The sequence below is a fragment of the Oryx dammah genome, unplaced genomic scaffold (assembly GCF_014754425.2).
Source record: "Oryx dammah isolate SB20612 unplaced genomic scaffold, SCBI_Odam_1.1 HiC_scaffold_19, whole genome shotgun sequence".
NCBI classification, from domain to species: Eukaryota; Metazoa; Chordata; class Mammalia; order Artiodactyla; family Bovidae; genus Oryx; species Oryx dammah.
The window spans coordinates 75,951,886-75,976,927 of record NW_024070203.1 but is presented as its reverse complement, the minus strand read 5'-3'; the positions used below and the strand labels follow the sequence as shown (position 1 = coordinate 75,976,927).

The 25,042-nt window shown below is 40.3% G+C and overlaps 1 protein-coding gene and 1 long non-coding RNA gene across 7 annotated transcripts in view; one reads left to right on the top strand and one right to left on the bottom strand.

Moving 5' to 3' along the window:
- Positions 1–25,042, bottom strand: part of RGS22 (regulator of G protein signaling 22) — a 136,844-nt gene that overhangs the window by 98,057 nt on the left and 13,745 nt on the right. For 3 of the 5 annotated variants that reach the window (XM_040260987.1, XM_040260990.1, XM_040260989.1), the window contains exons 3-5: positions 20,391–20,453; positions 7,463–7,684; positions 364–449 (exon numbers count right to left, since the gene is read on the bottom strand). In XM_040260987.1, the coding sequence (XP_040116921.1) occupies positions 364–449; positions 7,463–7,684; positions 20,391–20,453 (371 nt within the window). The remainder of the gene's footprint in view (positions 1–363; positions 450–7,462; positions 7,685–20,390; positions 20,454–25,042) is intronic. The other 2 variants (XM_040260991.1, XM_040260992.1) reach the window with 2 other exon arrangements.
- On the top strand, positions 4,857–21,384 carry LOC120878434. 2 transcript variants are annotated; one of them, XR_005724543.1, is made up of 3 exons: positions 4,857–5,168; positions 10,830–10,832; positions 21,373–21,384. It is a non-coding gene; the product is annotated as an uncharacterized LOC120878434 (long non-coding RNA). The 2 variants fall into 2 exon arrangements; XR_005724544.1 differs by lacking the exon at positions 10,830–10,832 and adding an exon at positions 9,191–9,193.

Sequence of the window (25,042 nt, the reverse complement as noted above, 5' to 3'; positions counted from 1 at the left end):
ACTTTAAAAGTCAGGGAGCATAAAAGAAAACTTGGCCCTGTACTAGAACATTCTGTCTTTTTTATGACATTCATATTCATTTTTTATCACCCTGTACATAAATATCTTTACAGAAGTAGAAAAAAAATTAAATATAATGATTAAAGAAGCAGAATTAAAGTACATTTATTAGGTACTGTTTCTATGAAATCTCTTTGGAAATGTTAAGCAATTTTTACCAATGCTGTATGTTATACTACATAGTAACCAAAATACAAACTCCAGTGGGGTTAAAGGTACACAATTTTATTAAGAAAGTAAAGAAAAATAATTTTTGGTGAAAAAATCATTTAAAATATATGTATATTAATGAGATTACAATACCTGTATTCAAAGTAACAATCACTTTCCAGAAATGTTGGAAGTCTTTCTTTTTTGACCCAGTGAATACCTTGTTCACGATTGAGACACTGTTAGAAGACAAGTGAAAAAGAAAATATCACAGAAAATCACCTGTTAGGACAATGATGGTCTAATCACTAGAGCAATGTTACCTCTAGCTCTTATAGGGAGCCTGCCTCTACCTTCTATTTGGACAAGAGAAAGAACCCCGAGTCTCAAGTTTGAAGCCACTTTGTCTGCTGGTACACTTCATTAATTCTCTCAGCAAACCTATATCAGCTATTATCTACATGGTACCAACTACCAAACTGAATCCAGAAAACTTAAGTAACTTACTGAAAGAGGAAAAATGACCCAAAAAATTCATCAGTCTCAGTATTTTCACAGTTATAAAACAGGTTAAAAATAATCACACACAGGGGACTTCCCTGGTGGTCTAGTGGCTAAGGCCCTGAGCTCCCAATGGAGGATGAGATGGTTGGGTGGCATCATCGACTCAATGGACATGAGTCTGAGCAAACTCTGGGAGATAGTGAAGAACAGGGAAGCCTGGCATGCTCTAGACCATGGGGTTGCAAAGAATCAGACATGACTTAGCAAGTGAACAAGTGCCAGAAGTTCACGATTCTGTCGGAGGCCACAGAGGCATGAAAACCAACAAGGTTTCCACAGAACATAATTGAGATGGGGATGGAGTCAAGATGGCAGAATAGAAGGATGTGGAGTTCACCTCTCCCCACAAGTACATCAAGAATACATCTACAAATGGAGCAATTCTCACAGAGTGCCTGCTGTACACTACCAGAGGACCTTGGACACCTAAAAGGACAGGAAAAATCTTCACACAACTGGGTAGGACTTAAGGAAGAAAAAAAGAAAAAGAGAAACGGAATGGTACCTGCACCCCTGGTGGGGAGCTGAAGGACAGAAGAGGTTCCTGCACTCAGGGAAGCCCCCTCACCATTGGGCAGATCAGCTGGGACAGAAGGGGAGCTTCAGGAGCTTGGAGGAAAGCACAGCAACTGGTCTGTGACAGGTAGGACAGATTAAGACCTACACGGATGTTCCACTCTGCAGCCCTGCATGCTCCAGCCTGAGTTGTTGCCTGTTGATGTGGAGAGGGGCTGTGTGCTGGAACGTGGGGTTTGGAGAGTGGACACAAGGAGGAGACAGTTGTTGGCTGTGAAGAGACAGCCTGCAAGGATGGGAGTAAGGAGCTCCACAACTGGGAATGTTCATGGAAGAAGCCTGGGCCCCCAAAGAAGCAGGACAACCACTGCTGAGTGACCCAAAGGAGGGGGACAGCCATTTCAGTCCCCTTCCCCAGGCACCCGTCTCCATGGATACTAGGAGGGGTACCTCCCAGAGCAGGCTCGCATGCCCTGCCCATCATCACCTCTGCCCCTGCCTAGCTCAGCAGGGCAGATGTGCTCTGGGGCAGCCTTTGTAGGAACATGTGCAGAGGTGGGGCTGAAACCACAGCTGAGCCCCAGGGGCCATGCAACTACAACAGGAGAGCTGAAATCTCTCCTCATGGCTACAGGAGCTGCAGATTCACAATACACCCTCACTGTCAGTGTTGTGAACTCAGTTCTTGCGGAATGTCCGAATGGATGAGCACTCACACAGCTCAGACGGGTCTAGTTTCAGCAGCTGTGGGCTTTGTGGGCATGTACACACAGAGACTGGGCCAGGTCAGAATCTGAGCTGCCTCCATAGCTAGCTACCACAGAGGGTCCAGGTACACGACTGCTGCAATCCTAGGACCTGACTTTGGTGGATTCACACAGGTGGCCTGGTGAAAATGCAGGAGAAACACCAGGGCCAATTGCTGGCAAACCAACAGGTAAGTTGGGGGCAGGGCGCTAAGAGCAGTTCCAACAACAGTGTCATCTGTGAGCCAGCACGACAGGTGAAAAGTAACACAATACAGCACACTCACAGGTGAGCAATTGCAGAGGAGGAAAGCTCAGTGGCTTCCCTCACAGAGGGAGCACTCCAATCTCACCTGCTATGCACCACAGTAGAAAAATGAAGCCCGAAGTTAGGGCAAGGAAGAAAATAATAAATATCAAAGCAGAAATATATGAAATAGAGACTAAAAAAACGAGTAATGAAGAGCCAGTTCTTTGAAAAGATCGAACTGATAAACCTTTATTCAAACTCATCAATAAATAAGAGGTTCCAATTAAATAAAACCAGAAAAGAGAAGCTACAACCAATATCACAGAAATAGAATCATAAGAGACTAATATGAACAATTATTTGTCAACAACTGAACAATCTAGAAGAGATGGATAAATCCCTAAAAACAAAAAATCTTCTAAGACTCAGTCATGAAGAAACAGAAAATCAATCACAGTGATTTAAAAAAAAAAAAAAAAAAAAAACTCCCAAAAAACAAAAGTGCAAGATCAGAAGCCTTCACACGGGAATTCTACCAAACATTTAAAAAACAGTTAACACCTATCCTTCTCAAACTGTTTCAGAAAATTGAAGAGGAACACTTCCAAACTCACCCTACAAGGCCAGCATTACCCTGATACCAAAACCAAAAAGAAAGAAAGATAGATAATTACAGACCAATATACCTGATAACAAAAGATGCAAACAGATCCAGTAAAACATAATGGCTGGGACTTCCATGGTGATACAATGGATAGAAATCCACCTTCCAATGCAGTGGACCTAAGTTTGATCCCTGGTCTGAGAGGATTCCACCTTTCGCAGAGCAACTAAGCCTGTGCCCGACACCTGCGGAGCCTGCACTCTAGGGCCCACATGCCACAACTACTGAGCTCACACATTAACAGCTCCCGAAGCCTGCGTGCCTAGAGCCTGTGCCCTGCAACAAGAGAAACCACCATGTGAGAGGTCCACACATCTCAACGCAGAGTAGCCCTGCTCCATAGCAAACAGAGAACGCCGCATGCAGCCACAAAGACCCAGTGCAGCCAGAAATAAACAAACAAACAAAAACATAACGGCTGAATTCAACAGCACATTAAGAGAATAATAAATCAGATCAAGTGGGATTTATTCCAGAGATGCAAGGATGATTCAATATTGACAAATCAGTGTGATATACCATATTAAAAAATTAACAAAAATCATACGATCATCTCAATAGATACAGAAAAGGCATTTGACAAAATTCAACATCCATCTATGGTTAAAAAAATTCTCAGCAGAGTGGACAGAGAGGGAACATATGTTAACATAATAAAGGCCAGGTGACAAACCCACAGCTAACATCATAGTTGGTGGTGAAAAACTGAAAAATTTTCCTCTAAGATCAGGAACAAGAGAAGGATATCCACTCTTTTAACCACTTTTATTCAATATGATGTTCAAACACTTAGCCACAGCAATCAGACAAGAAAAAAAAAAAAAAAGACATTCAAACTGGAAAAAAAGAAGTAAAACAGTCACTATTTGCAGATGACATGACACTATATATAGAAAACCCTAAAGACTAACAAACCTGGAGCAGGAAATGGCAACCCATTCCAGTATTCTTGCCTGGAAAGTTCCATGGATAGAAAAGCCTGGTAAGCTGCAGTCCATGGGGTCACAAACAGTCAGACATGACTGAGTACAAAGACTACCAAAAATTATTAAAACAAATGAATTTGGTAAAGTTGCATGATATAAAATTAATATACAGAGATATGTTGCATTTCTATACTCTAATAATGAACCACCAGAAAGAAAAATTAAGAAAACAATCACATTTATGACTGCATCAAAAAGAATAAAATACACAAGAGTAAATTTTTTTAATTTAAATTTATTTTAATTGGAGGCTACTTACTTTACAATATTGTATTGGTTTTGCCATACATCACATGAATCCACCACAGGTATACATGTAAATTTAACTAAGGAGGTAAAAGACCTGTAGCCTGAAAACTATAAGATATTGATGAAAGAAATTAAAGATAAACAAATAAATAGAAAGATACACCATGCTTGTGGCTGGGAAGAATTATTATTGTTAAAATGAACATTCTACAAATTATTCTAAAGACTCAATACAATCCCTAGCAAAACACTCATGGCATTTTCCTCAGAACTAGAATAATCCTATAATTTGTATGCCAGTGCAGGAGATGTAAGTTTGATCCCTGGGGAGGGAAGATCCCCTGGAGTAGGAAATGGCAACCAGCTCCAGTACGCTTGCCTGAGAAACTCCACGGACAGAGGAGACTAGCTACAGACCATGGGGTCGCAAAGAGCCAGACATTACTGTGTGACTGAGCACAGACACACACACACAACACACACAGAATTTATATAAAACCACAAAAGACCCCAAATATCCAAAGCAATCTTTAGAAAGAACAACAAAGCAGGAGGTATTATGTTCCCTGATTTCAAACCATACTATAAACCTATATTAATTAAAGCAGGATGCTACTGCAAGCCCTGAGGGGCTCTCACTTCTGGCACGTAGCACCCGGCCACATGCTGGCTGGGTGTGACCCTCTCCAGGCACATAGGGAGTTTGACTGGGGTGGTACACCTGTCAAACTGTAACACGGGTGTCCTAAGGCAAGCTCAGGGAGGACAGAAACCTCCCATGGAGCAGAAGTGTAAAGCTCACTTGATCTTGATTTTTAATACAAATACAGACCATGAAAGCAGGACCTCATGATTCTTCTGACCTTCAGGATTTTAAGCAGGAGGTCTCAGAAAAGTTACCACAGGGATAACTGGTTTGTGGCGGCCAAGCATTCATAACGAGATTGCTTTTTGATTCTTCAATGTCAACTCTTCCTATCATTGTCATTGTCAAAATAAAACACAGACATATAGATCAACAGAACAGAATAAGGAGCCCAGAAATAAATCCAGAGTTCTGTGGTCAATTAATCTATGACAAAAGAGACAAGGCTATACGATGGGGGAAAGACAGTCTCTTCAATAAATGGTGCTTAAAAAACTGGACAGCCATATGCAAAAGAATAAAACTAGACCACTTTCCTACAGCATATATGAAAATAAACTCAAATGGAGTAAAGACTTAAATGTAAGACCTGAATCCATAAAGCTCCTAAAAGAAAACATAGGCAATATGCTCTCTGAAACTGATCTTAGCAACATTTTTACGTTGGATCTGTCTCCTCAGACAAGGGCAACAGGGAAGCAAACGGGACTACATCAAACTAAAAAGTCTTGTACAGCAAAAGAAACCATCAACAAAACAAAAAGGCAACTTCCTGAACCAAAGAAGCCATTTGCAAATGATACATCTGATAAGGGATTAATATCGAAAATATATGAAGAACTCACACAACTTAACAGCAAAAAAAAAAAATCCAATTTTAAAAATTGGTTAAGGAACTTAACACACATTTTTCCAGATAAGACATATAGATGGCCAACAGGCACATGAAAAGATGCTTAAGATCACTAATTGTAAGGGAAATGCAAATCAAAACCACAATGAGATATCCATCTCACACCTGTCAGAATGGCTATTTTCAAAAAAACAACAAAGTATTGGTGAGGATATGGAGAAAAGAGAACTCTTGTGCTCTGTTGGTGGTAATGTAAATTGGTACAAACAACTATGAAAAATAGCATGGAGTTTCCTCAAAAATTATAACTAGAACTACTATATGATCCAGAAATTCCACCTCTGGGTATTTATCTGAAGAAAAGAAAAACTCAAATTAAAAAAGATATAGGTATGCCAAGTTCACTGTATCATTATTCACAGTAACTGAGATAGGAAAGCAACCTAAATATCCATTGATGGATGAATGGATAGAGAAGATGAGGCATTACTCAGCCACAAATAAGAATGAAATCTTGCCATTTGCAACAATCACGGATGGACCTAAAGGGTATATTATGCCAAGTGAAATTTAAACAGAGAAAGACAGATGTGATATGATTTCACTTATATGTGGAATCTAAAAAACAACAAACTAACACTACAGAAATGGAATCATAGAGAACAAACCAGTGGCTGCAGAGGGGAGGGGGGAATGGGCAAGACAGGTGAAGGGAATTAAGCGGTGCAATCTTCGAGTTATAAAACAAGTCTCAGGGATGCAATGCACAGCATAGGGAACATACTCAATAACACGTGAAAACTTTGTAATAGTGACCGACGGTAAGTAGACTTACTGCGGTTCTCATTTCACAATGTGTAAAAATAGCAAATCACTATGCTGTACACCGGAAACTAATACAATGATCAAAAAATAGAAATCTCAATTCCCAACTGCTCGACAGAACTCACATGAAATAAATTCACCGTACAGGCATAACTTATTTCATTGTGCTTTGCTTTATTGTGCCTCACAGATACTCTGTTCTTTACCAACTAAAGGTTAGGGGCATCCCAGTGGCAAGCAAGTCTATCTGCACCATTTTTTCCACAGTATTTGCTCACTTCATGTCTATGTGTCACATTTGGGTAAACTATGATCTTTCGAAGTTTTTCATTATTATTACATCTGTCATGGTGATCTGTGATCAGTTATTTTTGATGTTACTACAAAGACTTGTTGAAAGCTCAGATGATGGTTAGTATTTTTTAGCAATGAAGTATTTTTTAATTAAGGTATGTACACTGTTTCCTAAGACACAATGTTATGGTACACTTAATAGGCTACAGTGTAGTGTAAACATAATTTTTATAGCACTGGGAAACCAAAATAATCGTGTGACTTGCTTTATCACAATATTCACTTTATTGTAGTGGTCTGGAGCCAACCTGCAATATATCCAAGATATGTCTATATACTCATACTTTCTAGAATGCATCTAAACTATAAAGGATATATATATATTTATTTATACTACCCAAAATTAACTGTACTTTATAAATATTCAAAGTAAATTACATGAACCTTCTCATACTGATAATCAAATATCAAGAAACTGCTAAACTGGTCATTTCATATGAATAAGATGATACAGTTACTGACAAATACTTTGTATATAAGTACAATAAAATTTAATAAATACAGTTACACTTTAGAAAGGGACGCCCAAGGAATCTGATGATAATTTCATTTAATGCTTTATTTATCCAGTAAGATGTAACTCAAATATACTTTCTTACCATGACATTGTAGTTGACATTAATGGTCTCATCTTCGTGAGGGGCGTTCACTTGAACAGGTTTAACATCACTCTTTCCTTTCCTTACAACATCATAGATAGGATTTCGAGGTCGCTGGTTTAGTAGAATTTTTTTCAACTGCTTTTCCAGAAGTTGTGGAGCATTGTTAACTACTTCAAAAACTCCATAGACCACATTAAATCTAACTGCCTCTGAAAAGGTCTGCAAAATAAATTTGTAGAAATGTCTTAAAAACTGGAAACTCACTGCTCCAAGACAACTTGATACTTACAGGTATGCATATATACTTACACAAAGTTCTGTATTCTTAATAGTTAAGTCTTTCCTCTTAGGAGCTTGGAAATCTTTTGACTATAGGTAAGGGAACCCACTGAACCCTTCCTTCCAAATGTACTTATGCCATAAGTGTCAGGATATATTATGGCAGAAAGTTCCTTTGCATACACCGCTTATCTCTAGAAAAGATTGAGGGTAGGAGGAGAAGGGGCAACAGAGGACAAGATGGTTGGCTGACATCATCGACTCAATGGACATGAGTTTCAGCAAACTCCAGGAGATGGTGAAGGACAGGGAAGCCTGGCATGCTGCAGTCCATGGGGTCGCATAGAGTCAGACACGACTGAACAACTGAACAACAACTTATCTCTGTGCTTCTTTGGAACTAGAAAGAAATACACCCTGGTCTCTGTGAAGCAATGTTATTCTCTTAGAAGGGGGTGGATTACTAGGGAAGAATGAATCAGAGAAGATATAACACTCCTGTCGTCTCTTTCATCCCCAGGAGCCATGAAAGCTAGGTCTCCCTCGCCCAAAAGGAGAAAATTAAATACAATGTGTTCTTCATTTAAGACTATTTCAACACCATTCCATTCACTGTGACAAAAAGAGAGAGAGAGTGAAAGACAACATTTCTGAGCTTTTCTCTGTAATTACTAAATGCTGCCAACTTTTACTTAAAGTCAGTCAGTTACAGTCAGGAGTCTTGAGTTTTAATACCAGCTTGCCAATAAGTAGCTCTGTGACTTTGGGTAAATCACTCCATAGCAAGCATATGGCGGACTGTCTGTTTCTTTTCTCATTTTGCCCTCCAAATCTAGAATCAGGTCCCTTTTTTAGAATATTAACTTATTTTAGGACACCTTCAATGAACTGCATACTCATGTAGTAAGTGTACTGAGGAGAGCGTGAATTCTTCCAAGTTTTACTAGGAGATTGCTAGATACGCTATTAGTTAAAATTTAATAAATAGCAGGATGTTATAAAATTGGAGTTACAAATATATGTGTATATGTATATATATAAATATCTATTCTGTGTTTGTATGTATGTGTGTGTGTGTGTGTATATATATATATATATATATGAGTAACTTTCCTGGTGGCTTAGAGCTAAAGAATCTGCCTGTAGTGCATGAGATGCAGGTTCAATCCCTGGGTCAGGAAGATTCCCTGGAGAAGAAAATGGCAACTCACTCCAGTATTCTTGCCTGGGAAATCCCATGGACAGAAGAGCCTGGCAGGCTACTACCCATGGGGTCATGAAAGAGTCAGACATGACTGAGTGACTTAACAACAACAATACATATGTGTATCTATATGTGCTGTGCTGTGCTTAGTCACTCAGTCGTGTCCAACCCTTTGCAACCCCATGGACTGTAGCCTGCCAGCTCCTCTGTCCACGGGGATTCTCCAGAGAAGAATATTGGAGTGGGTTGCCATGCCCTTCTCCAGGAGATCTTCCCAACCCAGGGATAGAACCCAGGCTTACTGCACTGCAGGTGGATTCTTAACCACCTGAGCCACCAGGGAAGCCCAAGCATACTGGAGTGGGTAGCCTGTCCCTTCTCCAAGGAAACTTCCTGACCCAGAAATCGAACTGGGATCTCCTGCATTGCAGGCGGATTCTTTACCAGCTGAGCCACCAGGGAAGCCTGTGTGTATATACACAGACATATTTTTAATGAAAACTCATCCTACAGCCAGACGGCATCTTAGGAAGATCCTGAAGATGCCTCCTCTGATGGACACACTGAATCCACAGCTACATATAGAAAAATTTCCTTGTAAAGAAGCGTAAAAACACACACACACACACACACACACACAAAAGCCTAAAAGCTGGCTGAGTGTGACTATATATTGGGCAAACAAGATGAAAACCACATCAAACAGGAGAAGCTGGGACACAAACTCACCATCAACCCCACCCCTGGAGCAGTCACCCCTGTAACTCAAAATCCAGAGCAGCCCCATGAGGAGCAGAGGGTTCAGACCCCACATCAGGCACCCAATTTTTAAGACCTTCACCTGAGAAACAAGCCCAATTTTGAAAATCAAAGAGCTCACATCTCAACTGAAATGTGAGACAAGAGAGAGGGGTCCTACAGTCAGTCCATAATGTGAAATCATATTTAATTAAAACTAGCCCTTGAATTCCTTGAAAACTGTCATAAAGTGTAGTGTTGTCCTAACTTTCAAGTTAGCACTGGACACGGATTAACAGACTGGTTCCAAATAAGGAAAGGAGTACTTCCATGCTGTATATTGTCACCCTTATTTAACTTATATGCAGAGGACATTATGAGAAACGCTGGGCTGGATGAAGCACAAGCTGGAATCAAGATTGCTGGGAGAAATCTCAATAACCTCAGATATGCAGATGACACCACTCTTATGGCAGAAAGTGAAGAGGAACTAAAAGGCCTCTTGATGAAAGTGAAAGAGGAGAGTGAAAAAGTTGGCTTAAAGCTCAACATTCAGAAAACAAAGATCATGGCATCCGGTCCCATCACTTCATGGGAAATAGATGGGGAAACAGCAGGTATAGTGGCAGATTTTATTTTGGGGGGGGCTCTAAAATCACTGCAGATGGTGACTGCAGCCATGAAATTAAAAGACACTTACTCCTTGGAAGAAAGGTTATGACCAACCTGGATAGCATATTCAAAAGCAGAGATATTACTTTGCCGACTAAGATCCGTCTAGTCAAGGCTATGGTTTTTCCTGTGGTCACGTATGGATGTGAGAGTTGGACTGTGAAGAAGGCTGAGTGCTGAAGAATTGATGCTTTTGAAATGTGTTGGAGAAGACTCTTGAGAGTCCCTTGGACTGCAAGGAGATCCAACCAGTCCATTCTGAAGGAGATCAGCCCTGGGATTTCTTTGGAAGGAATGATGCTAAAGCTGAAGCTCCAGTACTTTGGCCACCTCATGCGAAGAGTTGACTCATTGGAAAAGACTCTGATGCTGGGAGGGGTTGGGGGCAGGAGGAGAAGGGGACTACCAAGGACGACATGGCTGGATGGCATCACTGACTCGATGAATGCGAGTCTGAGTAAACCCCGGTAGTTGGTGATGGACAGGGAGGCTTGGTGTGCTGTGATTCATGGGGTCACAAATAGTCGGACACGACTGAGCAACTGAACCGAACTGAACTGAGACAGTATATTAAAAAGCAGAGACATTACTTTGCCAACAAAGGTCCATCTAGTCAAGGCTATGGTTTTTCCTGTAGTCATGTATGGATGTGAGAGTTGCATGGTGAAGAAAGCTGAGCGCTGAAGATTTAATGCTTTTGAACTGTGGTATTGGAGAAGACTCTTGAAAGTCCCTTGGACTGCAAGGAGATCCAACCAGTCCATCCTAAAGGAGATCAGTCCTGAATATTCATTAGAAGGACTGATGCTGAAGCTGAAACTCCAGTACTTTGGCTACATGATGCAAAGAACTGACTCATTTGAAAAGACCCTGATGCTGGGAAAGATTGAAGGCGGGAGGAGAAGGGGATGACAGAGGATGAGATGGTTGGATGGCATCATCGACTCAGTGGACATGAGTTTGAGTAAGCTCCAGGAGTTGGTGATGGACAGGGAGGCCTGGCGTGCTGTAGTCCATGGGGTCGCAAAGAGTTGGACATGACTGAGCAACTGAACTGAGCCGAACTTTCAAGAAGGTCATCATTGTGAATTTTTCCTCTGACATTAAAATGTGTCATTAATTCTTCAGTTAGGGACCAGATAAAGTAGTGGGCTAGTGTTTAAAGCTCACGTTATACAAAAGTATGTATGTGTGACACTAGGATCACCCTCAGCATGAGATGACAGCTAGGCAGGAAGGTCAGCGTCACTGAGGGAATGGTAGAGTCTCCTCCTCCATCCCAGACCCCTCTAGGATGTTCACAGACTGGTCTATGTGTGTTTGTAAATGGCTACACAGACAAAGTCACTCTCACTCTTTAAATCACCCTCGCTCACTCTGCAGAGCACAAATAATTCATTTTGAGTGATAACGCCTGTGTAAGTCTACTACAACAGAAGTATTTATTAAGTGGACTGATGGCACAGGGGGATTTGTCAAGAATCTTTAGGAAATTAAGGAAGTTGACCCTCCTGAGACCCCCAGAGTCCTTGAGGAGAGGCAGCCTGATGCTTTGGTTATCAGAGACCGCCTCAGAGAAGAGCCCAAGCCTGGCCCCGAAAGGACAGTGGGCTGGACTGCCCACAGCTCAGTGTGGCCTCCTACACCCTCTGTCCTTCCCCGGTGGCTCAGACAAGAAAGAATTTTCCTGCAGTGAGGGAGACCTGGGTTGGGAAGACCTCTTGGAGGAGGACATGACAACCCACTCCAGTGCTTTTGCCTGGAGAACCCCATGGACAGAGGAGCCTGGTGGGCCACAGTCCCTGGGGTCGCAAAGAAACTGGACACAACTGATCGAGTAAGCACAGCAGCACCACATAAAGAAAGCTGAGTCTGGAAGAATAAACAGGCATTCGTATCGGGCAGACAAGGGAGAGGAGGGAACTCAGCAAGAGAAACAGTGAGTGTATCAAGATATTTGCACAAACAATAGGCGAGGAGTGCCAGACAACAGGGCACCTGTGAGGACCTGCAAGCAGTTTGCCGCTGCTGAAGCAGAATACCCAAGGGGAGAATAACAGGACGGAAACCTGGAGACAAAGGCAGAGGACAAGATCACCAAGAACCTTCTATTTATGCCATAACTCTACATCGTCTCTCAAATCGGTGATTCCTGGAGCGTGCCCCTGGACCAGCAGCATCAGCATCACCTAGGAATCTGTTAGGAATGCAGATTCTAGGGTTCTCACTTCATAATCAGAAATTCTGGGGGTGGTTCCCAGTATTCTGTGTTTAACCAGCTCACAGATGATTCTGATGCATGCTCAAGTGTGAGAACCATTGCTTTAGAATGATGGGGAGCCACTGGAGAGGTTTTAGCTGGGGGGTGGGGCGGGCGGGGTGTAGGGCGAGACAGAATCCAGGTTAAGCAAACTTCAAAGCCCACGTGCTGTTTGCTGCTTCACGCTGACTTCCATGTGTGCTCACATACATGGAGGGGCTGGCCATCGAGCATCTACACGTAGGAGAAAGAACCCTGGGCTGTATTCCCCAAAGTCCTGTTTGCTCAAAAGGACTCTTTCTCACATATCATGTCCTCTGTTGTTACCATTTCTAAGCTTATCTACAAAATTCCTCAAGTTCGTTTAGCATGTGACAATAAAAGACATGCAAAGTGGGAGGGACAGAAATGAATGATGGAGGAAGACTTTCTCCCAGAAAGCTGAGCAGGCTGATTTAAAGAACACTCAGCTTTTAATCATATGACAGGAAAAAATCTTCAGTTTGAGCCTCAAACTCAATCCTCTGCAAGCTGTTACGGACTGCTCTTTTCCTTACTTAATTTTCTTATTTCAAGAGTATCATTTTCCAAATGTTCTAAAACGAATTGACCTGAAGGTGGTGAAAGCTAACTTTGTAGTACCAGTCATCCATGTGCGAAAAATATTTTCACAGAAAAAGCAAGTGCATGAAAATATTTTTACCACAATAAATTGCTGGTTCCACATTTCTTTAAAAAGAGGAGGGGGAAAAAAAAAAAACCTGTGAATAATTAGTGATGTGCTTAAACTGCCAGCCAAGCACCACTGAAACTTACCGGGTGCCAAATTATTTAGCTGAACAGTATTTAAATTAAAAACTAATGACTAGGTTAATTTAATACATGTTCATCTCTGCTCCAACTCTGTCTCTACTAATTGAGCTCCAAAGCTATATTTAAAACATGCATCTTAGTCAGTGAATGAGAAACATCTGACTGCTTGAATGTAACAAGTCAGTTACCAATAACAACTTTTAATCTAAGTTTTATTGTCATTTTAGATGTTTAACCATAAACTATTTACTGGACATATTCACCAGTGGGAGGGAACGAATCATGTGCCACATAAAATGCATAGAAAATGTTCTTAGTTAATAAAATGAGTTGCATTATGTAATTTGAGTGCTTTATGTTTGAGCTACAAGGCTTATCAAAACATCCATTGGAACAAATGCTGAACTAAGCAGTACTATCTAGGGCTCCATCAACACCTTGAAAAATCAGTCTCTGAGTATTTGAATTTTGGTAGAGGAAGACCCAAGTTATTCTTCTCTCCTTCATCACACTCATTTCCCAAATCCATTGTCTCTTTCTTTCTGTCCTTTTACTCAACCATCTAACATATAGTTCCTTCATAAAGCTGCAAGAAATTATAATAGCTTACAGATTTTAAAGAAGTGTGGAGAATCATTCCAAAAAAAGAAGTTATGGTAAAATTCCAAAGGCACATAGCTAAGCATGGTCTGGCAAACACATGACATACCTATCCTTGCAAGGAGGGTATAGAACAGGCCACCCCTTCAGCTTCTGCAAACCATAAATGTCACAAACATTCTCAACCACCCACAGAGGCCCAACCTAAATCTGTATGTGGGCTCATCTACTCAATCCCACAACAGTCACTGAGCATAAAACACACAAAATAAAACCAAAAAGGGGGAAAAAGAGTATTTTCACACTATAGCATAGAAGAAAATTTAATAAGCAAACACTTGTCCATAAAGAGTTGACAGAAAAAAAAAAACAAAAACCTTCCCAGACACTAAATGAAAACAATATCTGAATGTGATCCTGGCACCAGAACAAACAGAATGAAGTTATGAAAGCTAGGATTTGGAAAGTGCCACACTCATTTATAATAGCAGCAACTGTCCTGGATTCCCCTCATCAAAAAATAACATGGAGGCAGGCTACCAGCCATCAATTTCTGGATCTTACAATGTGTCCCAAGGGTGTAATGGTGTAATGGAAAGAGACGGTGTAGGAGACAGAGAGCCTCATTCCAAGGCCCATTTGTGCCACAATCCACTTATGGGGCCATGGGCATTTCACCACAGATGTGGAGAAGGTCTCAGAAATCTAGATGACCTAAGAGCTCTTTTAGATCGAGAATGTTGTTAGATGTATCTATACTGTCAGGCTGAGACTGCTAGGTTTCTGTTTTGGGTTGTGTGGTGTGTTTTTGGTTTTTTTTTGTTTTTTTTTTTTTGAGGGTGGAGGTGGTAGAGGAGGAGAGGCAGAAGAAGGTTAGAAGGTTTATTTAGTTTAAGGATCTTATGCGGAAGGTGTAAAAATTTAAAAAAAAAATTGTCCTCAAGAAGTTTTGGGAGATACAGAAGAAAGGGATCTATCCTGGCCCCAGAAAATTAACAGTGTAATTTCTAGGATTAAGAAAAAAACAAAACAAAAAACAGAGTAGAAGAAATTAATCAAATTTTCTTTACCTGAAAAAGTCTATTCTCCCACCCAATACGTATATCCCCTATAAAATATTTCCCCAAATGATTACCTATACCTGAATATCTTAATCACAGAGAGTTTAGTCCTTCACTAGCCAGCCCATTCTATGGTTAGAAAACCATCTTTAAACATCTTTCTTCTAGTGAGTGAAAATCAATTTCCTCATAAATGCTGGCCCTGGTTCTGCCCTCGAGCTGCACGGAACCTCTTAACCCTTCTTCCTCAAGAAACTCTTAACCATTCTTCCTCAATCACATCTTCAAATATTTAGAAAAAGCTGCTTCATTACAACACTTCTACTCATTCCCAAACCAGGTCCAATACTCACTCATGTTTCACCCCTCACTCATTTGACGTAGTTTCCATAGCATTCATTAACCAAGTCTTCCTGAGTCTGGTTTAGTGGAGCAACTCAACATATGGCACCAAGAATACAACACAATATTCCACATGTGGTCTGACAATTCAATCCAATGCAAAACACACACACAAACATTAATGAGTGCCTTCTAGGCTCCAGACTAATATTGTTCTTGATCTTAACTATATTTCTATTAATGCACCCTAAAAACACATTAGCTTTACTTATCTTAGGCTATATTCCAGACTGCTGCTGCTGCTGCTAAGTCGCTTCAGTCGTGTCCGACTCTGTGCAACGTCATAGACGGCAGCCCACCAGGTTCCCCCGTCCCTGGGATTCTCCAGGCAAGAACACTGGAGTGCGTTGCCATTTCCTTCTCCAGTGCATGAAAGTGAAAAGTGAAAGTGAAGACACTCAGTCGTGTCCGACTCTTCGAGACCCCATGGACTGCAGCCTACCAAGCTCCTCTGTCCATGGGGTTTTTCAGGCAAGAGTACTGGAGTGGGGTGCCATTGCCTTCTCCGATATTCCAGACTACCATGACCAAAACGAGACTAAACTCTGTTATCCAAACTGTCAGTCTACTCCTCTCCTGCCATTTCTATGGTCACTACAGTGCAGTAGGACAACTTTTTGAGCCATGTGGACCTGGGTGGACCCTGTCACTCACCAGCTGAGTAAGCTGGAAAAACACCAGTTCACTTGCAATGTTTCATCCAAGTCTCTGATAAATAATAATTTTTAAAAGTCAAAGCCAATGACAGGTTTGTGTGGAACAGATTATTCTCTAGAATGACAATAATCCATCAAACCAAGTAAAGCGTGACTGTCCCTCGTGTCACAGGAATGGAAGATGAGATGGGCTGGTTAGTGAAGGAAAAGGAGAGAGAAGCAGTAAATCTGTGCCAGGTACGTAACACATGTTACCTCATTTTGTAACAGTCTTGCAAGACAGTTCTACTGTTTCTTTAGAGAAAGGTATTGAGGAACTCAGTAATTAAGGAATACACCTGAGATCACATGGGCAATGAGTGCAGAAGCTGAGGTCACACAGTCCTGTTTCTCTGCTCTTCCAGCCATTATACTGGGAGATGAGCACAGGGACAATGCATGCGGCCAAGGTGGGCGAGGGCGGCTAGGGACAGGAGGAAAGAGCGCACAGGATGACATAAGGATGAAGCTAAAGCTAGACAGGTTACATTGGGGCCAAATTGCAAAGAGTCCATATTAAGGAGTTTGGACTTCCAAGTCGGACTATTAAGAGTCAACGCCTGCTAGCTATGATCAGCGAAATATCTGAGAATGAATTTCACAGATGATGACAAACACAGCAGCCTAAGTGGAGCATGTATTGTTTAGACAGGGTTGGGAGGGAAGGCTTTCTGGACGGAGTGATTTAAATCAGAGAGAAAGTGATACAAATATCTCGGGGGAGAGCCCTCCAGGCTGAGAGGCCCTCAGTACAGTTAACATACTCACGTTTGAGAAACATAAAAGGCCAAGTTTTCCAGCTAGGCTGGAAAAGGATTAACAAGCAAAAGAGGCATAGGAAATAAAGCCCAAGAGATGGCAAGAGCCAGATTATACAGGATTTTGTATTTAATTCTTAGTGTAACGAGGAGCCACTAGACAAAGTTTTGAGCAGGAAGTAAGATGGCTCAATTTATTATCATTATTGTCACTCACTGAAATCATAATACATTAAATTTACAGTTCCCTAAAGTACAGATTCATAACTATCCAAAAGAAAGAGGGGTGAAAATAAAAAAGACAGAGAGCGTGAGATTAGTTTGGCTCACTAATTCTCAGTAAGCCCATGCTGGCTTCTAATTCTTAGTTAAGTGCTCATAAACCAAACATTACTAATCTGTTCTAGAATCTTGCCAGTAACTTGGTCTGGGAATCCATTATTCCTTCTCCTCCCTGCCCCCAAATGCTTTTTGAAAACCTGTGATATTTCCCCTTCTCCCATCTTAGGCATGAAGCATGAGTAGTTAATATGTAGACTGTATAGTACCAAATGTAAATGCAAAGGGATGAGATAGATGGAGAGAGAGAGAGAGACAGTGAATATAATATAAAAGCAGAGGATTTGGAGAGACAGAAAAGAAGGGTAAGTGGCCCAGGTGGGCTGCATGGGACACAAGAAGGGGTCAAACTGCCTGAAGGATGAAAAACATTTCATAGAGTTCAGAACAGTGTGGAGATTCCTTAAAAAACTGCAAATAGAGCTGCCTTACGACCCAGCGATCCCACTGCTGGGCATACACACCAAGGACACCAGAATTGAAAGAGACACGTGTACCCCAGTGTTCATCACAGCACTGTTTACAATAGCCAGGACATGGAAACAACCTAGATGTCCATCAGCAGATGAATGGATAAGAAAGCTGTGGTCCATATATACAATGGAGTATTACTCAGCCATTAAAAAGAATACATTTGAATCAGTTCTAATGAGATGGATGAAACTGGAGCCGATTATACAGAGTGAAGTAAGCCAGAAAGAAAAACACCAATACAGTATACTGACACATATATACGGAATTTAGAAAGATGGTAATGATGACCCTTTATGCAAGACAGCAAAAGAGACACAAATGTATAGAACGGACTTTTCGACTCTGAGGGAGAGGGAGAAGGTGGGATGATTTGGGAGAATGGCTTTGAAACATGTATACTATCATGTAAGAAACGAAGTGCCAGTCTATGTTCGATACAGGATACAGGATGCTTGGGGCTGGTGCATGGGGATGGATCCAGAGAGATGATATGGGGCTGGGAGGTGGGAGGGGGATTCAGGATTGGGAGCTTGTATACACCCGTGGTGGATTCATGTCAATGTATGGCAAAATCAATACAGTATTGTAAAGTAAAATAAAGCAAAAATAAAATTTTTTTAAAAAAAGAAACCACACTAAGTCAATTTCAACTAAAGCCTTGAAACAAATGTATACGAAAAGGTTATGTCTCTTCTAACTGGATGGCAGCATATGGGCTGAACTCTTCTTACATTTGAAGCTAATCTCCTATACTATTGTTATATTTCTTCTATAATTTAAGATAGATCTTTTTTTAATAATGAAGAAAATTAGGTGGCGGGGGGGTGTATTTTCTAGGCCAAGTAAAAGTCTATATAATCATAAATCTCGAGACAATGAAATGTATATTTTGAGAAACTGAAATCAGACCCAACAGAAAGACTTTTGTTTCTAAAACTTCACTAAAATGTATTTTTTTGTTTTTTTGGAAGAAGAATGGAGAATGCAGAGCCTAGAGGAAAGACTGCATAATCCAGAAGAATAAAATTCTGACAATAATTTTGTGGCTCTGCTGGGTATTTTATAACACACAATTGGACGATGAAAGGTGAAGAGTCAGACCACAGAGGAAGCTGTCAGAGTGTCCTGTAACATGGCTCAAGCCTGTTGCTGGAAAGGGAGAGCATGGCTTAGTGTCTCAACCTGACCCCCATGATGGTTTCAGAGACCCAGCATGCCCCATGGAGGAGAAGACACAAATTCTTTTTGAAAAAAAGGAAAAAAAAAAAACAAATAAACATGTGAGCATAGTACATACATATGCACAAAAACTAATCTAGGCAAAAAAAAAATACATCTAGTACTTTCCCTTCAAAACACATTTTCTGTAGTTAGGCTTTAAGACATTGCTCGTTTTAGGGCCCAACCCTTTAAAATTACCTGAGACTTTTTATATTTCAGATTTTCCCTAATAGTATTTGAATGAAACAGTTTCCATTTAAAATAATACAAATCTTTTATCTTTCTTTCATCTGACATTCCTGATGAACTCTGTTTCTACACAACAGTATCAGTGTTTTTATGCATCCCCATTTCACTTTTCCTAAACCCCTCAGTACTTACTCTGTCACTGCTAAGACCAAAAATCTCTTATCTAGTATCTACCTATGATACACCACCAGCAGTGTCCCCCATCTTATCTACTATTGATAAAAAATGCTAGTTGCCTTAAACATAAATTTCACTTTAATATCCGTCCAAGAGGATACCAATAATTGCCCAGAGGCAAGAAATTTAGTTTCTTAAATGTATTTATATTATCTCCTCATTGCCTCTGTTCAAAGACTAAAATAATACCCAAATACAACTGTACAAGATTTTGTACAGAATGCTTTTGATGGTTAGAAAAATGCCAGCTTCCCTTTTTTCTTTTATTTACTTTTATTGTAATATAACTGATCCAGCTTTCTTCAATAATAATAATTCCTAAATATGATTCAAACCCAAATCATTAACTCCATAAAAGACACAACTTTATCTTGTAAGAAAGATATGGTCTTTTCTATCAAAGAAGTTGTAAGAAATAAAGAAGCATTTAGAAGAGTTGAACAGAAAGGTATATAGCTGGCTTGTGAATAAGATTTCCTAAAATGGTGGCTAATTACCAAACCTTTGTTCTTTCCACCTTTTGATTCTCTTTCCTCATAAGGATATTTTAGTAGGCCTTATCCTGGACATGTTCAAAAAACTAAAAAGGTGGGGAAAATAGTTACCAATTGTCCAATAAAAACTTAGGCAACAGCTGGGAAAGACTGTAACTCTGTGGTCCTCAACCTATGAGGAGCCAGGGGACGGAACCTGCATCTTTGGGCTAAAAACCCAGCAAACTTCCCATCTGATGTGCTTGCTCCCAGACCTCTGTCTGTAAGGCACCCTTCTGGAGAAGTAAAGACTACCTTGCTGAGCCATTTTCGATTGTCTGTTTCATTCCTGAAGCTGACACCGTTTGAGAGCATTTCCAACAATCTAAATGCTTTAATTAGTATTTTTTAAAAAATATTATTCCTGATAAATCTGTCTCACAAGATAACCCAGTGTGTACAATATTTTGCTTTGATAATATATTCCATGGAACATAATAATACACTCACTGGAAGGCTTAGGAATTCATTAAAGTAGTCCACAAGGAAATCATCTGTTGCCAAAGAATCTTCCTGCAAAAATATAAAAGCATAATATTAATAAGCATATACCAAGATGTTTTAAAACATGCAAATATTATTCTCTAATTCTGCTATCAATAGATTATAATATAGAGTTTTCAATCTGTTTCAATTAGTCGACAGTGAACCCTCCATATAAATAGAACACAGTGTTATAATCTCTGGAAGGAAGAAATACAAAAACGTCCTCTTAAAAGGCTTTGCTGCTATACTTGGCTGGAAACAGAACACATGAGAAATACAGCATGACGCGCAAACAAACATCAACAAGGACAAAAGAGTACACACAGTAAATTTCCCACGGATTTATCACAAATATTTATCTTACAAAAATAAAGGCAGAATCAATAAAGATAGAACCAGTGTTTGGGGTTAAGATGAAATTCAGAATGAAAAACTCCATAAATTGCCTAATGAAAGTAATAAACTAAGCGAAAAAAAATAACCCACTGACTCCTTAGAATGAGAGCTTTAATAATCTGGGTCACGCTTCACTTTTGGAAGAAGCAACTTTGACAACACATGTGTTCTAAGCATAAAGATTGTATACACTTTTTTCCATGACTATCTCATCCACCAACACAGTTGCTTTTATAGTTGGCAAAATTGGAAAGCCACTGTCAATAACAAAGTCTCTCTTCCAAATAAAGCACCTTATTTTATTAGCAATTGTTTCCATTGTGTCAAAAGCACATCCTCACGTACCCTGTTGTATAGTATGTGTGTTTTTATTATTCACAATTATATTTCAGTTTCCCAAATCTAACATGAAAGTTGACACTATGACACAATGCTATTATTTCCATATGGCTGATTATTTTCTTCTTATACTGGCCAATTTTAAAAAACTGATTGAAGTATAGTGTGAAAGTATAAGCAAGATATGACACTCTATTAATACCTACTTCAGAAGCAGATTTTCATGGTAATTTCTTTAAGTAATTACAGTATCAGAATAGAATTATAAATAATCACTTATATGATTTATCTCAAAGAACTTAGTAAATTCTGAACTGGCTAAGACAACAACTAAGGATTTAGTTTACTAAAAGTCTCTGATATAAACAACAAACTCAGGATCTCACAAATCTACTACCCTCACAGCAGTACTTTAGTAATACATGCTCAAACAAAATTCTCACTGGCAAAGGTCAAACAAAGCAGAGCAAGGCAGATAACATTTGGTGGAGGCTAAAAGAGTAACTTATATGCAGAGTACATCATGCAAAATGCCAGGCTGGCTGAAGCACAAGGTGGAATCAAGATCGCCAGGAGAAATTCAATAACCTCAGATATGCAGATGACACCACCCTTATGGCAGAAAGTGAGAGGAAACAAGAGGTTCTTAATGAAAGTGAAAGAGGAGAGTGAAAAAGTTGGCTTAAAACTCAACAGTCAGAAAACTAAGATCATGGCATTTGGTCCCACCACTTCATGGCAAATAGATGGGGAAACAATGGAAACAGTGACAGACTTTATTTTCTTGGGCTCCAAAATCACTGTAGATGGTGACTGCAGGCATGAAATTAAAAGATGCTTGTTCCTTGGAAGAAAACCTATGAACAACCTAGACAGCATATTAAAAAGCAGAGCCATTACTTTGCCAACAAAGGTCCTTCTAGTCAAGGCTATGGTTTTTCCAGTAGTCATGTATGGATGTGAGAGGTGGAACATAAAGAAAGCTGATCGCCAAAGAATTGATGCTTTTGAACTATGGTTTTGGAGAAGACTCTTGAGAGTCCCTTGGACTCCAAGGAGATCTAACCAGTCCATCCTAAAGGAAATCAGTCCTGAATATTCATTGGAATGACTGATGCTGAAGCTGAAACTCCAATACTTTGGCCACCTGATGTAAAGAACCTGGTGCTGGGAAAAATTGAAGGCAGGAGGAGAAGGGGACAACAGAGGATGAGATGGTTGGACAGCATCACCAACGTGATGGACATGAGTTTGAGTAGTCTCCAGGAGTTGGTGATGGTAAGGGAAGCCTGGCATGCTGTAGTCCATAGGGTTGCACAGATAGATGCAGAGAAAGCCTTTGACAAAATTCAACATCCATTTATGATAAAAAAAAACTCTCCAGAAAGCAGGAATAGAAGGAACATACCTCAACATAATAAAAGCTATATATGACAAACCCACAGCAAACATTATCCTCAATGGTGAAAAGTTGAAAGCATTTCCCCTAAAGTCAGGAACAAGACAAGGGTGCCCACTTTCACCACTGCTATTCAACATAGTTTTGGAAGTTTTGGCCACAGCAATCAGAGCAGAAAAAGAAATAAAAGGAATCCAAACTGGAAAAGAAGAAGTAAAACTCTCACTGTTTACAGATGACATGATCCTCTACATAGAAAACCCTAAAGACTCCACCAGAAAATTACTAGAGCTAATCAATGAATATAGTAAAGTTGCAGGATATAAAATCAACACACAGAAATCCCTTGCATTCCTATACAGTAACAATGAGAAAACAGAAAGAGAAATTAAGGAAACAATTCCATTCACCATCGCAACGAAAAGAATAAAATACTTGGGAATATATCTACATAGGGTCGCACAGAGTTGGACACAACTGAGTGACTGAACTGTTTCTGTTACTGTTACTGCTGCTACTGCTAAGTCGTTTCAGTCATGTCCGACTCTGTGCGACCCCAGAGGTGGCAGCCTACCAGGCTCCTCTGTCCCTGGGATTCCCCAGGCAAGAACACTAGAGTGGGCTGCCATTTCCTTCTCCAATGCATGAAAGTGAAAAGTGAAAGTGAAGTCGCTCAGTCATGTCCAACTCTTTACAACCCCATGGACTGCAGCTCACCAGGCTCCTCCGTCCATGGGATTTTCCAGGCAAGAGTACTGGAATGTGGTGCCAAAAGGGTAATTATCTTTTGACTTTAACCTTTAGGAGTTACTTCAATTTTCTGGACTTCATTTAGCAAACTAATAAACAATTCAATAAATATTTTTAGGATTTCCTGGGTAAATTTCCTAGGTAAAGGCATTATGCTACAACAAGGGTGGCCAAGTTTTACACTTCTGGGCTCATGATCAAAAATCCACAGGTGGGAAGGTTGAGAATTTTAAATTAGTTAACTGTAATGGAGCATGGTTCCTATTTTGCTAAACTAGCCATTTTGTTTTTAAATTTTAGTTGTAAAACAAAAAGTGTATTTCATAAATACACATGGACCTAAATATCACCTAGTCAGTTACATATCCAGAAATTTCTAGAGAATCCTCAAATTCATATAGTTATTTCCAGATGCCTCACAACTCTAAGAGACACTAACTCAATGCTTTCCAAACCACCTGTGATGAAACACCTGTTTTGTTTTTTCCCCCTAATCAATTTCAGACAGACGTTTTTGGTAAATTCAGTAAGAATGAATTATTAGAAAGCAAAATAAAAATATACATAATACAAGCCCAACTATTTTATTAATTATCAGGCTTCCCAGGAGGCACAGTGGTAAAGAATCTGCCTGCCAATGCTGAAGATGCAAAAGATGTAGGTTCACTCCCTGGGTTGAGAAGATCCCCTGGAGAAGGAAATGGCAACCCACTCCAGTATTCTAGCCTAAGAAATTCCATGGACAGAGGGGCCTGGCAGGCTACATTCCATGGGGTTGCAAAGAGTCAGACATGACTGAGTACACACACACATTTTATTATTAAAATCAATACTCTCGGGACTTCCCTGGTGGTCCAGGAGTTAAGGATCTGCCTTGCAATGCAGGGGATGCAGGTTTGATCGCTGGTCAGAGAACTAAGACCTCACATGCTGAAGAGCAACTACGCCTGCACATGGCGACAACTGAGCCCATGCCCCACAACTTGAGAGTCCACGAGTCGCAGCAAAAGATCCTGCATGGCACGTCGAAGCTCCTGTGAACCACAACTAGGACCCAAGGCGGTCAAATAAGTGACTAAATAAATAAGTTAAAGTAAATGGAAACTAAAATCGATACTCAGTCAGACTGCCGTAAGGCTTCCGAAGGTTTACTCTCGATTTCTGAACTCGTCTCTGAATGGACAGATGGGAGTTCTCTGGCAGCATGAGTCCGCACACCCAACTCCAGCAGCACAGCCCTGACCCCTGGGGAGCAGTGTGCCCTCAGCCCCTCAGGTCCCCTTGAGGGACCACAGGAAAGGGCATTTCCTGGGCATTCAGTCACATCCTCCATTTGCACTTAACAACCATGGACACCTAATGTATTATTCAAATACATCAAAATCTGTATTTCTTTTCTGAAGCTGTATCTTAATTTCTACCAATATTAAACATAAAGGTTTCTGCTGGTATCAGGGCAGTTAGCTCCACAAGGGAAATAAGTGTGGCCTTCAGGTGCCATTCGCTCAGTCCTCACGTCACACTTGAATGGAAAGGCCCACGGGTCTCTCAATAAATGAACGTATTTTCCCATTGCAGTTTCTAGTTCAGTGTGTTCAAGTATCTTGTCACATCAGTAACAAAGTGTTGTGAACCTATGAGGATATGATAAACCCTTTACTCTCCAAACCCTTTAGTTTAAAAAAAATTTTTTTAAGGCCTTGATTTGGAGAAGCAACTCAGTTACTCTCAA